The sequence below is a fragment of the Girardinichthys multiradiatus genome, chromosome 23 (assembly GCF_021462225.1).
Source record: "Girardinichthys multiradiatus isolate DD_20200921_A chromosome 23, DD_fGirMul_XY1, whole genome shotgun sequence".
In the NCBI taxonomy this organism is placed as follows: Eukaryota; Metazoa; Chordata; class Actinopteri; order Cyprinodontiformes; family Goodeidae; genus Girardinichthys; species Girardinichthys multiradiatus.
In genome coordinates this window covers 14094119-14110992 of record NC_061815.1, presented here as the reverse complement: position 1 = coordinate 14110992, position 16874 = coordinate 14094119, and the positions used below count along the sequence as shown (strand labels likewise).

Below are 16874 nucleotides of genomic sequence, written 5' to 3'. Positions count from 1 at the left end.
AAGAACACAATCCTGTTATAGGCACATATTTAGTATCAAAGTGGCTGTTTTTATAAAGTGATTTCTGATTCTTGTCAGTATATATTTGGAATGACACATAAGGATATTAATGTGTTTTGTTGCTCAGGTCCGAGGATGGCTGCGTTGTATTGTGCGTGTCAAAAAAGAAGAGGATGCTGCTGCGTTTTACCCTTGCACTGACTTTATTGGCATTTGCAGAAAACTAAAGAGAAGAGGATAATGCACAGAAATCAAACTTAAACTGTATTATTTTAATTTTATTTACTTTACCTTTTCAAAAGGCTGTTGTTTTATGGCACTCCGTCTGTTGCCCAGATAAGGGGGGAAAGAGAAGAGGATTGTGTTGTATTATTGAGGATTGAAGAGGACTGTATTTTATTTCTATGTGGAGGTCTGAAATTACAGGAGGCCTGTTACGCACGTTCCATTTTTTTTCGAATCCTCGAAATAAAACTGACATCAAAAAACTGATTTCTTTATTGTATTTCTGTAATTTCATCAATGCAACGAAACATAATACATTAACATTGTAAGGAAGTTAAACTAAAAGCACCATCGTACAGCAGAGTAGTCAAGTGGTGCGTAATTCTCTCCAGGATGTGCTGCAGGGAAAATAAACATTTAATCATGAATGCTTATTATGTACAGGTCCTTCTCAAAATATTAGCATATTGTGATAAAGTTCATTATTTTCCAAAATTTAACATTCATATATTTTAGATTCATTGCACACTAACTGAAATATTTCAGGTCTTTTATTGTCTTAATACGGATGATTTTGGCATACAGCTCATGAAAACCCAAAATTCCTATCTCACAAAATTAGCATATTTCATCCGACCAATAAAAGAAAAGTGTTTTTAATACAAAAAACATCAACCTTCAAATAATCATGTACAGTTATGCACTCAATACTTGGTCGGGAATCCTTTGGCAGAAATGACTGCTTCAATGCGGCGTGGCATGGAGGCAATCAGCCTGTGGCACTGCTGAGGTCTTATGGAGGCCCAGGATGCTTCAATAGCGGCCTTTAGCTCATCCAGAGTGTTGGGTCTTGAGTCTCTCAACGTTCTCTTCACAATATCCCACAGATTCTCTATGGGTTTCAGGTCAGGAGAGTTGGCAGGCCAATTGAGCACAGTGATACCATGGTCAGTAAACCATTTACCAGTGGTTTTGGCACTGTGAGCAGGTGCCAGGTCGTGCTGAAAAATGAAATCTTCATCTCCATAAAGCTTTTCAGCAGATGGAAGCATGAAGTGCTCCAAAATCTCCTGATAGCTAGCTGCATTGACCCTGCCCTTGATAAAACACAGTGGACCAACACCAGCAGCTGACACGGCACCCCAGACCATCACTGACTGTGGGTACTTGACACTGGACTTCTGGCATTTTGGGATTTCCTTCTCCCCAGTCTTCCTCCAGATTCTGGCACCTTGATTTCCGAATGACATGCAGAATTTGCTTTCATCCGAAAAAAGTACTTTGGACCACTGAGCAACAGTCCAGTGCTGCTTCTCTGTAGCCCAGGACTGGGGAATGCGGCACCTGTAGCCCATTTCCTGCACACGCCTGTGCACGGTGGCTCTGGATGTTTCTACTCCAGACTCAGTCCACTGCTTCCGCAGGTCCCCCAAGGTCTGGAATCGGCCCTTCTCCACAATCTTCCTCAGGGTCCGGTCACCTCTTCTCGTTGTGCAGCGTTTTCTGCCACACTTTTTCCTTCCCACAGGCTTCCCACTGAGGTGCCTTGATACAGCACTCTGAGAACAGCCTATTCGTTCAGAAATTTCTTTCTGTGTCTTACCCTCTTGCTTGAGGGTGTCAATAGTGGCCTTCTGGACAGCAGTCAGGTCGGCAGTCTTACCCATGATTGGGGTTTTGAGTGATGAACCAGGCTGGGAGTTTTAAAGGACCTCAGGAATCTTTTGCAGGTGTTTAGAGTTAACTCGTTGATTCAGATGATTAGGTTCATAGCTCGTTTAGAGACCCTTTTAATGATATGCTAATTTTGTGAGATAGGAATTTTGGGTTTTCATGAGCTGTATGCCAAAATCATCTGTATTAAGACAATAAAAGACCTGAAATATTTCAGTTAGTGTGCAATGAATCTAAAATATATGAATGTTAAATTTTGGAAAATAATGAACTTTATCACAATATGCTAATATTTTGAGAAGGACCTGTATTTGTAGCCTACTTAGTTATTTTGATAGTAGGTTAACATAGCTAATATAGACACTTACAGCATGTTTTGCCTTAATTATAAGGCTTATATACACACACATATATATATATATATATATATATATATATATAAATAAAGGGAGCACTTAAACAACACAATATAGCTCCAAGTAAATCAAACTTCTATGAAATCAAACTGTCCACTTAGGAAGCAACACTGATTGACAATCAATTTCACAGCTGTTGTACAAATGGAATGGACAACAAAGGGAAATCTTTGGCGATTAGCAAGACACACTCAATAAAGGAGTGGTTCTAAGGTGGGGACCACAGACCACTTCTCAGTAACTATGCTCTCTGGCTGATGTTTTGGTCACTTTTGAATGTTGGTGGTGCTTTCACACTCATGGTAGCATGAGATGGACTCTACAACCCACACAAGTGGCTCAGTTAGTACAGCTCATCCAGGATGGCACATCAACACGAGCTGTGGCAAGCAGGTTTTCTGTGTCTGTCAGTGTAGTGTCCAGAGCCTGGAGGTGCTACCAGGAGACAGGCCAGTACACCGGAAGACGTGGAGGAGGCCGTAGGAGGGCAACAACCCAGCAGCATGACCGCTACCTCTGCCTTTGTGCAAGGAGGAACAGGAGGAGCACTGCCAGAGCCCTGCAAAATGACCTCCAGCAGGCCACAAATGTGCATGTGTCTGCACAAACGGTTAGAAACTGACTCCATGAGGATGGTATGAGGGCCCGACGTCCACAAATAGGGGTTGTGCTCACAGACCAACACCATGCAGGACGCTTGGCATTTGCCAGAGAACACCGGGATTGGTAAATTCGCCACTGGCGCCCTGTGCTCTTCACAGATGAAAGCAGGTTCACACTGAGCACATGTGACAGACGTGACAGTCTGGAGACACCATGGAGAGCGATCTGCTGCCTGCAACATCCTTCAGCATGACCGGTTTGGCAGTGGGTCAGTAATGGTGTGGGGTGGGGTGGCATTTCTTTGGAGGGCTGCATGGCCCTCCATGTGCTCGCCAGAGGTAGCCTGACTGCCATTAGGTACCGAGATGAGATCCTCAGACCCCTTGTGAGACCATATGCTGGTGCGGTTGGCCCTGGGTTCCTCCTAATGCAGGACAATGCTAGACCTCATGTGGCTGGAGTGTGTCAGCAGTTCCTGGAAGATGAAGACATTGAAGCTATGGACTGGCCCGCCCGTTCTCCAGACCTGAATCTGATCAAGCACATCTGGGACATCATGTCTGGCTCCATCCACCAACATCACGTTGCACCACAGACTGTCCAGGAGTTGGCGGATGCTTTAGTTCAGGTCTGGGAGGAGATCCCTCAGGAGACCCTCCACCGTCTCATCAGGAGCATGCCCAGGCGTTGTAGGGAGGTCATACAGGTACATGGAGGCCTCACACAATACTGAGCCTCATTTTGACTTGTTTCAAGGACATTACATCAAAGTTGGATCAGCCTGTAGTGTGTTTTTCCACTTTAATTTTGTGTGTGACTCCAAATCCAGGCCTCCATTGGTTAATACATATGATTTCCATTGTTGATTTTTGTGTGATTTTGTTGTCAGCACATTCAACTTTGTACAGAACAAAGTATTCAATGAGAATATTTCATTCATTCAGATCTAGGATGTGTTATTTGAGTGTTCCCTTTATTTTTTTGAGCAGTATATATATATATATATACACACGCACACACAAACACAAATATGTGGAGGAAGCTGCTCTGATCAGATGAGACCTAAATTTTGTTTAACCTTTATGCTATAAAATGAATGAATAAAAATGCACTCTGATTTGTTTTTAATTTTTACTTGTAAAAACCTCAGAAAATCATGTATAATTGTCATGGTTCTGTCACGGTTTATTAGGAATTGGACCCCACAATGCAGACGTGCAGGCAGCGTGATGGTAAATGAAAAAAAAAAAGAGGTTTAATTACGAAAACTCACTCACAGCAGGAGGCAGGAACAAAACAAACGGGCAGGCAAGACAGGCATGATCAAAAAATAAGACTTGACTTTAGAACAAGACATGAGCATGAGAATGAAAGATGTTTCCGTGATAATTAACTGAACAGGTGTGTATAAATTGAGCATGGTACAGGTGGAGCAAGGAGACAGATTAACTTGGACAGGTGAACCGAATAAATTTAATTGACAGAAAACACAACGTGACAGGAGCAAAACATGGCTTGAACAGAACGCAAATCCAAGGAAACAAACTAACAGAAATATAACTAGAAAAACATGGAACAAAAGCATAACCAGATCCGAAAACCAAACTTGACAAAACATGAACAAGACGACAAAACAAAAGCATGACCAGGAAAATAACAGAAGCATGATTCAAAATCTAAGAAGAATAATAACAAAAGAATGAGTCAAAACCATAACTGTGAAAAACATAAGAAGAAACCCAAAACCAAACAACCCTACATCATGACAATAATTTTCTTTCTACTTAACAAATATACACCACTTCATGGTTCTGGTTGTAATGTAACAAAATGTGAAAATGTTCAAATGGTACAAATGCATTTGCAAAGCACTTTATATCTGTGACTTTTATCATCCTCTGCACCAAAGTTGTGTAATTCGAGAATAATCGATGCATCTAAAGCCACAGTGTGCGTTTGTGTCATCTCTAAACTGTGTTTTTGGAGCATTGCGTGGTATCGGTTTTACCTTTGTTTGACTCCAACACAGAAAATACTGTGTATAGTAGAAACTAGGTGGGTGGAAAACAGTAAATAAATTAAAGAAAAGCTTGCTGGCCGGGGTTAATCTCGGGATGGACTGGTCTCGGCCTCTTGGTGGGTTTTGGTTTTGGCTCTGTGGTTTTGGCTCTGTGGGCTCTCTGTGTGGGTGTTGGGCATGTTCTTGGACCTGGATGCTGTGGGTCTTTTTGCGGGGGTGCACTTTTGCGGGGGGGAGGGGTTATTTTTGGAGGACTGGTGGGGGCGCATTTGCATGGTGTGGGCTTTGTGCACAGCTTTTGCTTTGGGTGCTCTTTGCTGCGTTCTGTCCCGGCGGTGGTTCTCCTGGGGACCTTTGGATGTCTGTGGCTCGGATCTCCTCCGAATCTGTCCCAGGTCCATGGGGCCTTTGAGCTTAATCTTGGCACTGAGACAACAATTCTGAGTGCTACTCTGCTGGACAGGACACTGTTAAAGAAAAAAATAATAATAATAAGATAAGATAAGATAAAAAATATAAAGAAAAGCTTGCCACTTAAGCATGCATTCCTTTATGTTTAGCTGTAGAATGATATCAGCATAAAAATGTAAGGGGAGTTGAAGAGGTGCAGATCCTCTTATTACTCTGATCAGGGAAGAACTCTAGATGATGTCCAAATAACGAGGACATTGAAGGAAACAGGGAGATTCATGAGGGATGGAGAGGAGGAAGTGAATGTAAGCTCAAAACAGAAAAACAATGGTTGATGGGTGAATGTTATATAAAAAGCTGTGCCAGGGAATTACCAAAGTGCCTGAGGAGTTTCCCGCCTACAAGTAAGCTTATTCCAATCAGGAATTATTTATTTTTTCTGATCCATCACAGTCTGATTCTTTATTAAAATCAATGCTATGTACATCCAGCAAAACAACACACTATATTTAATAAATATTACATTGCACTATGTCATACAATTTGATAGTTAATGACTTCAGCTGCTTTCTGCACACCTCTCAGAGAACAGCTGGGAATATCAGGAGACCAGGGCCCAAGACCAGGAGCTGCAGCAGCCAATGCAGTCTCTCTTTCTAAACATTAGTGTCCACAACTAATAGGGGATGGAGAACCGGGAGATTTTAAAAGACATAGGTTAATGCAACCTGCTTCCATGGACTTCATATACAAATAAAGATAAGATCATACACAATTTTCAATTTTAATAAAAGAGAGAGATCAGCCAAAATGAAACAAATAATTTTAAATTGTCAAATTTGACCTTGTATCAAACTTCTTTTGTATTTCTGGCAATGGTATAACAGTATGGAATTGATTAAAGCATAATTAAAAGCTTTTAATATTAGTAAATGATTCAATTAAAGTCAAAATTGACACACCTCTATTATGGGTTCATATTGTTGTACATCTGACTCCAGAGGAGACTGTGCCTCACCAGTCATGAACCTCATCGCACGTCACTGCCTGTTATACAGGTTTGCAAGCTATGACGAGAAATTACACCAACAACAGACATCAGTGGCTGAGTCAGGTACAGCAATCATTAAAAAACATCAATCAGTATTATCCCCAGCCAATAGTGAGGATTGGATCAGGAAATCTTTGCTTCAATAATGATGCATGATGACTTTGTATTCACGAAAAAGTTGAATAACCATTAAAAGAGGAAGACAGACATGTATTTTTTAATGATTCCTCGTATTCCTTTGTAGTACTTGAAAAACAGGGGGTGGATATCAGTGGCCAAACGTTTATTTATATAAAAGCAAAATATCTCTAGAATTGTTCAATCTTCCAAAGCAGTTTTTTTCCCACTGTCTTTAGGTTTCTGGGTTCCTAAATGTATAAAGTATGCTTTGTTAAATCCACTGTAACTCTAACACAAACGTTCACCATGAATTGTTGTGATTTTAGTGACAGCAAGCTAAATAAAAAGCTGATAAAAATAGATTTTGTTATGCTACAGGTTCACCTTTAAATGAGTCGTATATGAGCTTGTATATTGCCTTTACAAGTATTACTCCACAATAATACACACAACCACAGTTCTGAATGGTTTATTTGTACTTTAGAACTGGCAACAATACTTTTACATTGTTACAAAATGTACAGTTGTGTGCATAATGCATGTCATTCAGTTTGCCACACATCCACATGTCCTACTATTCATTCAGGATTAACAATCACATATACAAAATGTGAAGTCATAAACTCTACCATCTTTAATTGGAGAAAATAATTGAATAACCTCCTGCAGAAAAACACAACACTATCATCTGGATCACCACAGTAATCCTGGAACAATAGATCCTGGACATAAAGGAAATTAGAAATCTGAGCTGTATGGGGCTCCAAATTGTTCATTCATCACAGTTTTAAATCATTTAGAAGATTTTTTTGGCAAAAAGAATTAAATAAACTTCACAACATAATGCAAAAACACCAAGGTTCTACAATCATTATGAAAAAGCTTAAGATAGTCTTTATTACCCTAATATTTATGAAATTAAAATGTTGTTACAAGGTTTTCCATTAGTCTTAAATAGTCCAAACACTGAATTTAATTGAATACATTAAAGAATTAAAGACAAACATAGAACAGTAAAGGCTTCAAAACATCTGAAAACACATTATTTGACCAGCAAGAAAATCAATATAATTGTAATAGATACACTCCAGGTAAAACCTTTTAGGTACACTTTCTCACTTAATGGGTCTCTTTATTTTCATGACTATTTAAATTGTAGAGTCTCACCAAAGTAAAAACAAAACTATAATTGAACACACATGGAATTATGCAGTAAACAAAAACATTTTTATAATTTATATTCTTTCAAATAGCCACCCTTTGCGTTGATTACTGGTTTGCTCTCTTGGCATTCCCTCCATGAGCTTCATGAGGTGATCACCTGGAATAGTTTTCCAAAGAGTCTTGAAAAAACTTTCCACAGGTTCACTGAGAGATGGCCAAAGGTCAATATTTCAGTCATTACAGCAAAGGGTGCTACTTTAAGGAATCTCAAATATAAAACATATTTAAAGTTATTTTACAATTTTGTGTTGCTACCTAATTCCACATGTGTTCATTCACAGTTTGGATGCCTTCAGTGAGAATGTAAACATAAAGAAAACCATTCAATGAGAAAGTGTGTCTAAAACCTTTGACTGGTAGTGTACATAAAAATGTAAACAGCAAAGATCAAACACTTTAGTTTTTACAAGCCCTTAATGAAACGAGCTCTTCCTTCCCTCTGGTTTAAAACTGAAGACAGCGTAATGCATCCATGAATTCATGAACCATAACATCCTCCTCATGCAGAGGGAGAGAACAGGCAGTGTCGAGTGGTACGTCTGTTGTTTAATGTGCTGAAAGAGTTTAGAGTGCAGCGAAGACACAATTTCTAGTAGCACAAGTGCCCAGAGCAGACTGCAGCAGAACTGGGCCCACTGAGAAGTCCTGAACCTCCGAGTCTGCAGGGGCCAGCGAGAAACAAGCATGGCCTCCAGTCCCAGCAGCCCCAGCAGGAGCAGAGAAGCCAAGTGATGAGCTTCAAGCACCTGCTGACTAAGTATGCTCAGAGTTTGCCTCATGGGGCTCATCTCAGCCTCGTCAACCCACCATCTCACTGTTAGCCCCAGTCGGATAACCCAGTGCAGCAGTACAAGAGCGTCCGTTCGGGCCAGCTGGCCCAGGAACACAGTAGAGGGCTTGGTGGAGATTTGAGGGGAGCGCAGCAGCAACAGAGCTCGCAGACTGAACACACAGCTCACCAGCAGGGGGAGTTCATCCCCATGGGGGAACAGCAGCACGGTCACCAGCTTCAGCAACAAGAAGCGACGCAGCCAGCCTCTAGAGGAGGAGAAGACTCCTTCTGTGACTGAGCCAGGCCAGCACTGAGAGCTCAGCTTCCACACTGACTTTAGCACTTGATGGGCTCTGCAGAGATCCAAACCAATGTTAGTTCAGAATGATGTTTAACCTAATTTTATTTAATAATAATCTTTATTTTATTTGTCATTGCAATTGTACATTTCAATGAAATTGTCCTCTACATTTTATGGAAGCAAATTGTTACCATATTTCAAATTAAAAACCATTTTCAGAATTGCTTTTTCATTTTAAGAATGTGGCTGCATTGTTTGACTCATAAATGAAATTAGTAATCAATAATCCTATTTGCATTTTAATTTTCTTCTTCAAGACTGCTCATTCTTTCACTACATTAAAATTAAAATGAAAAAGACATTTGAGATTTATTTTTCAAAATGTACCCCAGCAAATAGATACCAAAATTCAATTTGAAATGTAAAATTTGAAAATGAAAAAGCATTTCCAGAAATGCTTTTTCATTTTAAGAATGTGGCTGCATTATTTGACCCATAAATAAAATTAGTAATCAATCATCCTATTTGCATTTTCTTCTTCATGACTGCACATTTTATGCCATAATCAAAAAGAAAACAAAGCAGACATTGCTTTTTCGTTTTTGTGGTCTGCCCACAAAGTACTGCCCAGAACTCCAAAACGAAAAAGCATTCCGAGCGGCGGGCGCAGCAGAGTGACGTCAGCAGCCGCTCTTCCTCAGCTCCCTGCTGACCGAGCTACCCATTTTGTTCGGTAGGGGGTGCTGTGCACGTCTGCATTGCATTACGTTGCAAACGTGCCGAGAAATTGATTGAATTGCAGCAGGGCCGAGCTCAATTTGTGGCAGTGGCAGAACTGGTAGTTCCGGTGGCAGGCTGTGGCAGTTCGAAGCTGCCACGGCCTGATGCAGGGTGGCAGGGGATTCCGCGAGGTTGCCAGAAGGTGCTAGACGGGCCGTAAAAGCTTGCCAATGCGGTTGCCGCTGTTTTTGTGGAAGCTGATGCTGATTATCAGCAAATGGGTTGTCATTGTTGTTATAGCCTGTTACCTTTAAATAATGATTTCATTAGTGATTATTATTTAATAAACAGCTTTAGACCCATAACATAAGGTGATTGTATTTACTTGACATGGAAAATAAATAGCACTATGTGTATGTGTGACGTGTTGAAAGGATAACGAAGATTTATTGCACAAACAGCCGGTTTATTATAGAGCATGAGCGGCTATTCTGAATTGTAACTCACAGAAAATTATAAATAAATGCTTAAAAACAACTAGCCTGAGATAGCTGCCTAGTGATGTGACTGTTGTTTTTGTCACGAACCAAACCATCCTGGTAGTAGAAATGCCTATTTTTTTAATATGTTTGTATTTCTGATGGAAGTATCATGCAAAAATACAACTAAAGAGATAACAGTGAGGGCTCACTGCTTCAGATCTATGAGGAAGACACCAGCTGAAAGTAGGACTGGTTAAAATGAGACGTTCCAAGTTCTGTTCAGTGTTATGTTCGAGGTTCTGTTGAACATGTTCAACATGAGTTCTACCCTTTTTGTCCTTGCTCTTACTTCACTGCATGTTCTAAATGTATTCTTTCCTTTCATCTTAACTTCTTTATTAACTTATTGCTTCTACACTTATACTAATTACCATATTCTGATAACTCTTCCCGAAGCAGTAGAAGCAAAACCTGCACTGTTCCATCGCTGGTGGCACAAGAAACAATGAAAATCTGTAATTCTGTCACTCCTATGTGTAAACATCTCATCTGGAGTGAAAATGAAAGGCAGATTTAAATTATATTTAGTTCATAGTTCCCACGTTTCTGTGTAAGTGATTCAAAACAGCACAAATGTTACATGAGACAGTAGACAAGTGAAATACACCACTAACAAGAGCACAGGGCAGATGTTGCTCTGATTGCCATTGCTGGAGACTGTCTTCTTTTCAAGATATTAAATTTTGTCTCTGTTTTTCAGATGACATTACGTGATTCAACACCAGTTGTGCTGATTAGCAGCAACTGCTCTTGTGTGGCTGGTTGTGGAATCTGCAACCACTTAGTTGCATTGCTCAACAGTAATTGTTCAACAGAACTTGCTGCTGACGGTCAAGTCCTCTATCTGTTTTCGGAGCTTTGAGATCTCCTCGCGTAGCTCTTCGTTTTCGTTGAGGGAGAGATGAAGGGCAGCAGGCTCAGTACTGGCGCAGTAGTCATGTTCATGACAGGACCCTGGGTCATCTTCATCAGGGTCAGTCTGCATCACTGTTAGATCGGTGTTTGGTGGACGCTCTGTTCTTTCCCATACTCCAAGTTGTGGTGTTGGAATATTATAGTTATTCCAATGAAAAAGCACAGGAACAGCTCCAGGTTGCAGTCGTTGACGTCCAGCAGGAGTGGTAGGCTCGATCAGATCAGCAGTAACAAAATGTCGTGAGCACACTTGGGAAGTATTGGTGACGATAAAATGATCTCTCCTGATCTTAACAGCCCATTGCTTCTGCAATACGGAGTCCTTTGGAAAGGTGTGGAAGATCAGGTAAGAATTGGTCTTCGTTGATGCAGTGCAGAATGGCACACAGCAGTGGTGGTTGGACCTGCTGTCCGTACGTTGCTGAAATGACAATTTTGCCCCTTTGCATGTTTAGGACATGTAAATGGACAGGTGATGAGTAGAAGAGACTCACATATAAATAACAAAAAGATTTACAAGAGCGGTGAGGGCTTTCAGCGACTACCGGATGTGAACAACCATCCTGATTTTTTAGCGGAAATTACGTCACGTTCCTACGTGCACATAGCCCATTGTGCATCGCCCAGGAAGCGTTCAGGGACTAAGGGTCTTGTTCAGGGAGCCAGAGTGGCAGGCTGTGGTATTTGAACCAGGGTACTTGTGGCCTCTCCAAGATGCAAATGCCCTGCTCTCTAACCACTGACCACAGAAGCATACCCACAGTATGATGCTGCCATCAACAAGCTTCTGTAAGAGTGGTAGGTTCTGGCTAATGTGTAGAATCAGTTTTCTACCACACATAGCATTTTCCATGTAGGCCAAAACATTTAATTTTAGATTTGTTTGGCCAGAGCACTTTCCTCCATGTTTTGGCAAACAGAAAACAGGACTATATAATGCTTTCAATAATGGCTTTCTTTTTGTTATTCTGAAGGCCAGAGTGAGGTGTTCATCATAGTTTTGCTTTTGATATCGTCTTCAACTTAGCTGTGGAACTACTTACAGGGGTTGGACAATGAAACTGAAACACCTGTCATTTTAGTGTGGGAGGTTTCATGGCTAAATAGGACCAGCCTGGTAGCCAGTCTTCATTGATTGCACATTGCACCAGTAAGAGCAGAGTGTGAAGGTTCAATTAGCAGGGTAAGATCACAGTTTTGCTCAAAATATTGAAATGCACACAACATTATGGGTGACATACCAGAGTTCAAAATAGGTCAAATTGTTGGTGCACATCTTGTTGGCGCATCTGTGACCAAGACAGCAAGTCTTTGTGATGTATCGAGAGCCACGGTATCCAGGGTAATGTCAGCATACCACCATGAAGGACGAACCGCATCCAACAGGATTAACTGTGGACGCAAGAGGAAGCTGTCTGAAAGGGATGTTCGGGTGCTAACCCGGATTGTATCCAAAAAAACATAAAACCACGGCTGCCCAAATCACGGCAGAATTAAATGTGCACCTCAACTCTCCTCTTTACACCAGAACTGTCCGTCAGGAGCTCCACAGGGTCAATATACATGGCCGGGCTGCTATAGCCAAACCTTTGGTCACTCATGACAATGCCAAACGTCGGTTTCAATGGTGCAAGGAGCGCAAATCTTGGGCTGTGGACAATGTGAAACATGTATTGTTCTCTGATGAGTCCACCTTTACTGTTTTCCCCACATCCGGGAGAGTTACGGTGTGGAGAAGCCCCAAAGAAGCGTACCACCCAGACTGTTGCATGCCCAGAGTGAAGCATGGGGGTGGATCAGTGATGGTTTTGGCTGCCATATCATAGCATTCACTTGGCCCAATACTTGTGCTAGGTGGGCTGCCAAGGACTACCGAACCATTCTTGAGGAGCATGTGCATCCAATGGTTCAAACATTGTATCCTGAAGGCAGTGTCGTGTATCAGGATGACAATGCACAAATACACACAGCAAGACTGGTGAAAGATTGGTTTGATGAACATGAAAGTGAAGTTGAACATCTCCCATGGCCTGCACAGTCACCAGATCTAAATATTATTGAGCCACTCTGGGTTGTTTTGGAGGAGCGGGTCAGGAAACGTTTTCCTCCACCAGTATCACGTAGTGACCTGGCCACTATCCTGCAAGAAGAATGGCTTAAAATCCCTCTGACCACTGTGCAGGACTTGTATATGTCATTCCCAAGACGAATTGACGCTGCATTGGCCGCAAAAGGAGGCCCTACACCATACTAATAAATTATTGTGGTCTAAAACCAGGTGTTTCAGTTTCATTGTTCAACCCCTGTAGCTCCTCCAGAGTTACCATGGGCCTCTTGGCTTCTTCTTGGTCACTTGTTTTAGTGAATTGCATGTGAGCCATAATTGGGGCTACGGTTATTGTTTGACCACCAAACCCTGCTTTTTACATCTCCACAACTCTGACCTTTTCGTTGGTCTTTATGATGCTTTTTGTTCACTAATGTTCTCTAACAAACCACTGAGGCCTTTGCTAAACAGCTAGAATTATACTGAGAGATGTGGAGGAAGCAAATACATGGTACACTTTTCAGATATTTATTTATAAAATATTTGACAAGCATGTTTAGCTCTATTTGTTTGTCTATTACATAAAATCCAAACAAATTACATCTAAGTTTGTGGTTTTAATGTCAAATGACTGGAAAAAGTTAATGGGGTATGAATACTTTTGTTTTAAGTGGTCTTCATCACAGTGTTAAAAAAGTGGTGTAGCTAGATTACTGTTGAAAATAAAGGTTTTGAGCCTCATATACAGTCTTAAACCAGATATGTACAGACAAAAAAAGTCTGGGTTATTTGTTGCTGGGTAGAAGTCGTCAGGTCGTACTTTGGGTTAGTTTGACCAAATGTTGAGTCAAAATTTTATTGGTTGGGTTGAAGATGTTGGGTTTATGATTATTGATTGATTAATCCTGATCAATAATTGTAATTACAAATCACAACCTGACAAAATCAACTTCCTAACCAAAATCCTCATTTATGAATCGAGACCAGAGAGGTTTCTGGTGTTGTAATTGTGGCTCAACGCCTCTGACAATTACAACCGTTAAATACTCCGTAATAATTAATAACTATTGCCGGAGATGTCACTGTTTAATCGACCGTTTCTGTCGAAACGTGTGGAACGTTAACCTTATTTTGACTGACGAATCACTTTCGCACACAATGAACACAAACGCTCTCTCTTTATCTATGTGAATATTTATTAATTTTCACCTACTTAACATGCAAAATTCTACAAACACAGTGGTAACACATCTAAATAAGCAAAATTCAACAAACGGTAGTGGGTATGTATTGAATCAACCAGCAGTTTATGGCACAACAGACGAAGGAAATGAGAATATGAAAAGTGGTGTGGTGGCGAGTGGTGGGGGGTTGGAGCGCAGCTCCGACTGTCCTTTATGATCTTCTGATCATAAAACGTCCCCCCAACTCCTGAGCACAAAGGATTCTAACTTTTGGCGGCAAGCTAGCACAGTGAGATTGAAGACAAAGGGGAACTGGAGAATTTTACCATGAGGTCGTTTAACAGTCCAGTCTTACAACGCACCCGCGTTGACTCTCAGATAGTAAAACACAAGCAGCTCTAGGACCGCAGTGGATCCCGATATCAAAATAACACATCAAAGTTTCAATAAGCAAGGTTACATGCACATATCATTCAGAACACATGAGATCCTAACCAGCGATTCTGATCGCTTCTACAACCTCTGACCCTGCCCAGGCCTTCTAATAAAGAAATAAAAGATTAAATAAAAGATAGGTTTTACTTGTTGAAGCTTCCTTCTGGGCAGCGAGTGGGAGGAAAAAAAGTGGGCTGAGTGTTGTTGCGCGTCCGCAGTTACACTCCAAGAGAGCGGTCAGTCCTGTCCTTTGTTGCTTTTTGACGAAAGGGAAAAATAGGATCTAACCATCAGCAGTCGACTAGGGATGAAACATGATGGCGGTTCGTTTCCTCGAACTCCGTGTTTTAGTTACGTGTTAACTCACGTCTTCGATCGGCAAAGTGAAGTTTCTGGCCTTCTTAGTCCAAAAACCTCAGTTATGAATTGTTCGTTGGCCAACGAGAGAGAGAAATAACTGGAAACTCCATGTGGGATTTCGGTTACTTCCAAGGACGCTCCAGTTGCGTGGCAACCCTGTCAAGATTGCCAGCTGGAAAGCAAGTTTTAAAATGCCCGCCTTCCTATATAGCGTCTTGTGACGTCAGACTTGAGACGCCCCGTCATAACAGTCGTGATGCTTGACGGGATATGGAGGCGCGCACTGTCCGGGATACAAAATGGCCGCAAGCATCAGGAGGCCTGGTGTCTGTGCAAGTAGTCCAATATTCAGCAACAAGTGGTCCAACAAAGGCAAGCCTCAGAAGAAATCACTGGACTTCTTTACTCGGAAAGTAAAAAGTTAACTTTAACAGTTTAAAAGTGAAAGAGTTATTTTTGTTACAAATCATTGGTTTATTTCAGGGCTGCACGGTGGTGCAGTTGGGAGCACTGTTGCCTTGCAGCATGAAGGTTCTGGGCTGTAATACCAGCCTGGGATCCGGAATGATAAATTTAACCCAATCTTTAGATAGTTCACCTACACCAGTATGCTGGGTCAAACCAATAACCCTGCTGAGTTAAAACAAATTTGACCTAGCATTGGGTTACGAATTGGGTTATTTCTAACCCAGCAGTTTTTAGTGTGTATCTGCTGTAGAGTAATTTGTGCCTTTAAGGCCTGAAGTGACTCAAACCTCATATTCTGAGAGTTTAACAACTACGATTTTGACCAAATAGTGATAAACATAAGAGGAAAGTAACTAATTTCCAATTGAAGTGTAAAAGGCGGAAATTGAGTTGGTATGGCAAAGTTTTTCGACTCTTAAACCAAGCCTACAGTAACAGCAACAAAGACATTTCACTGATCTAGGACTTCAGACCTGAAACCCTGTGGAAGAAATGTTGAGATGTTATTTTGGGATCTTTAAGCAGTTACACGGGTGAGGTTTCCATTTAATTGTTTGTTAGATAAAAGCTATGATCTTAACAGCTACCTGCACTTCCTTGTCTGAGGTCATGCCAACTTCAGATCTTTTAATTTTCTGAAGAAGAGTTCGCCCCACCCATTATCATTTTCCACTAGTTTCTTTTCCTTAAAGCAGCTTGTAGGGACTTACCCATGTAGTGGTTGGTCAAGTTCGATGCTCATTATTCTTTCTTCACAAGTTTTCACATTAACCATTATTCCAGCCACACAGCGTCAAAACTAAAAGTGCATGAGGAGTTCCCTCTACGTTTTCTTTATGAATGTGACTCCTCCTGATCAGCCTACTCATACCATCACGTCTGTGGAGCAGAAACAGTCTTAATGTGACTCATGGTTGTGCAAAATGTATGCCTGAGGCTTCTGCTCAGTTCTGCCGGCATTTGTGCAGGCTTGCGTCAGTCTTCCAAATAACACTCCTTAAATAAAAAGTTGTATTTGGAACAGTTGGAAGGTACCTCAGTCTTCAGATTTGTGTCAAGGAACTGCTTTGGGAAACTTTGTTTTATTTTTATAAAATCAGATGGAAATAACAACTAGTACAGAACCAGACACAAGGAGGTTTTCATTGTTTACCTGTCTTATTTAGGTTGTGTTCATGGATTTGGAGATTGTCTTTGGGTATTCAGCAACACAACAGTCCTATCCACAACAAATAAAATAAAAATAATAGTAATACATTTTATTTTTTAATGCACTTTTTATTCCAAGGAATCTCAGAGTGCTACAATTAAAACACAATTAAAAATAAAACAACTCTAGAGTAAAATAGAGATATTTAGCACTTTTCTAAACAGGAATGTCTTAAG

The 16874-nt window shown here is 41.0% G+C and overlaps 1 protein-coding gene across 1 annotated transcript in view; it reads right to left on the bottom strand.

Moving 5' to 3' along the window:
* The window catches only part of LOC124860782, a 35347-nt gene extending 19027 nt beyond the window's left edge, over nucleotides 1–16320 (bottom strand). The window contains exons 1-2 of the mRNA XM_047354351.1: nucleotides 16199–16320; nucleotides 8231–8869 (exon numbers count right to left, since the gene is read on the bottom strand). Coding sequence (XP_047210307.1) covers nucleotides 8231–8869; nucleotides 16199–16263 — 704 coding nt within the window. The 5' untranslated portion in view covers nucleotides 16264–16320. The remainder of the gene's footprint in view (nucleotides 1–8230; nucleotides 8870–16198) is intronic.
* Between the last annotated feature and the right edge of the window lie 554 nt (nucleotides 16321–16874).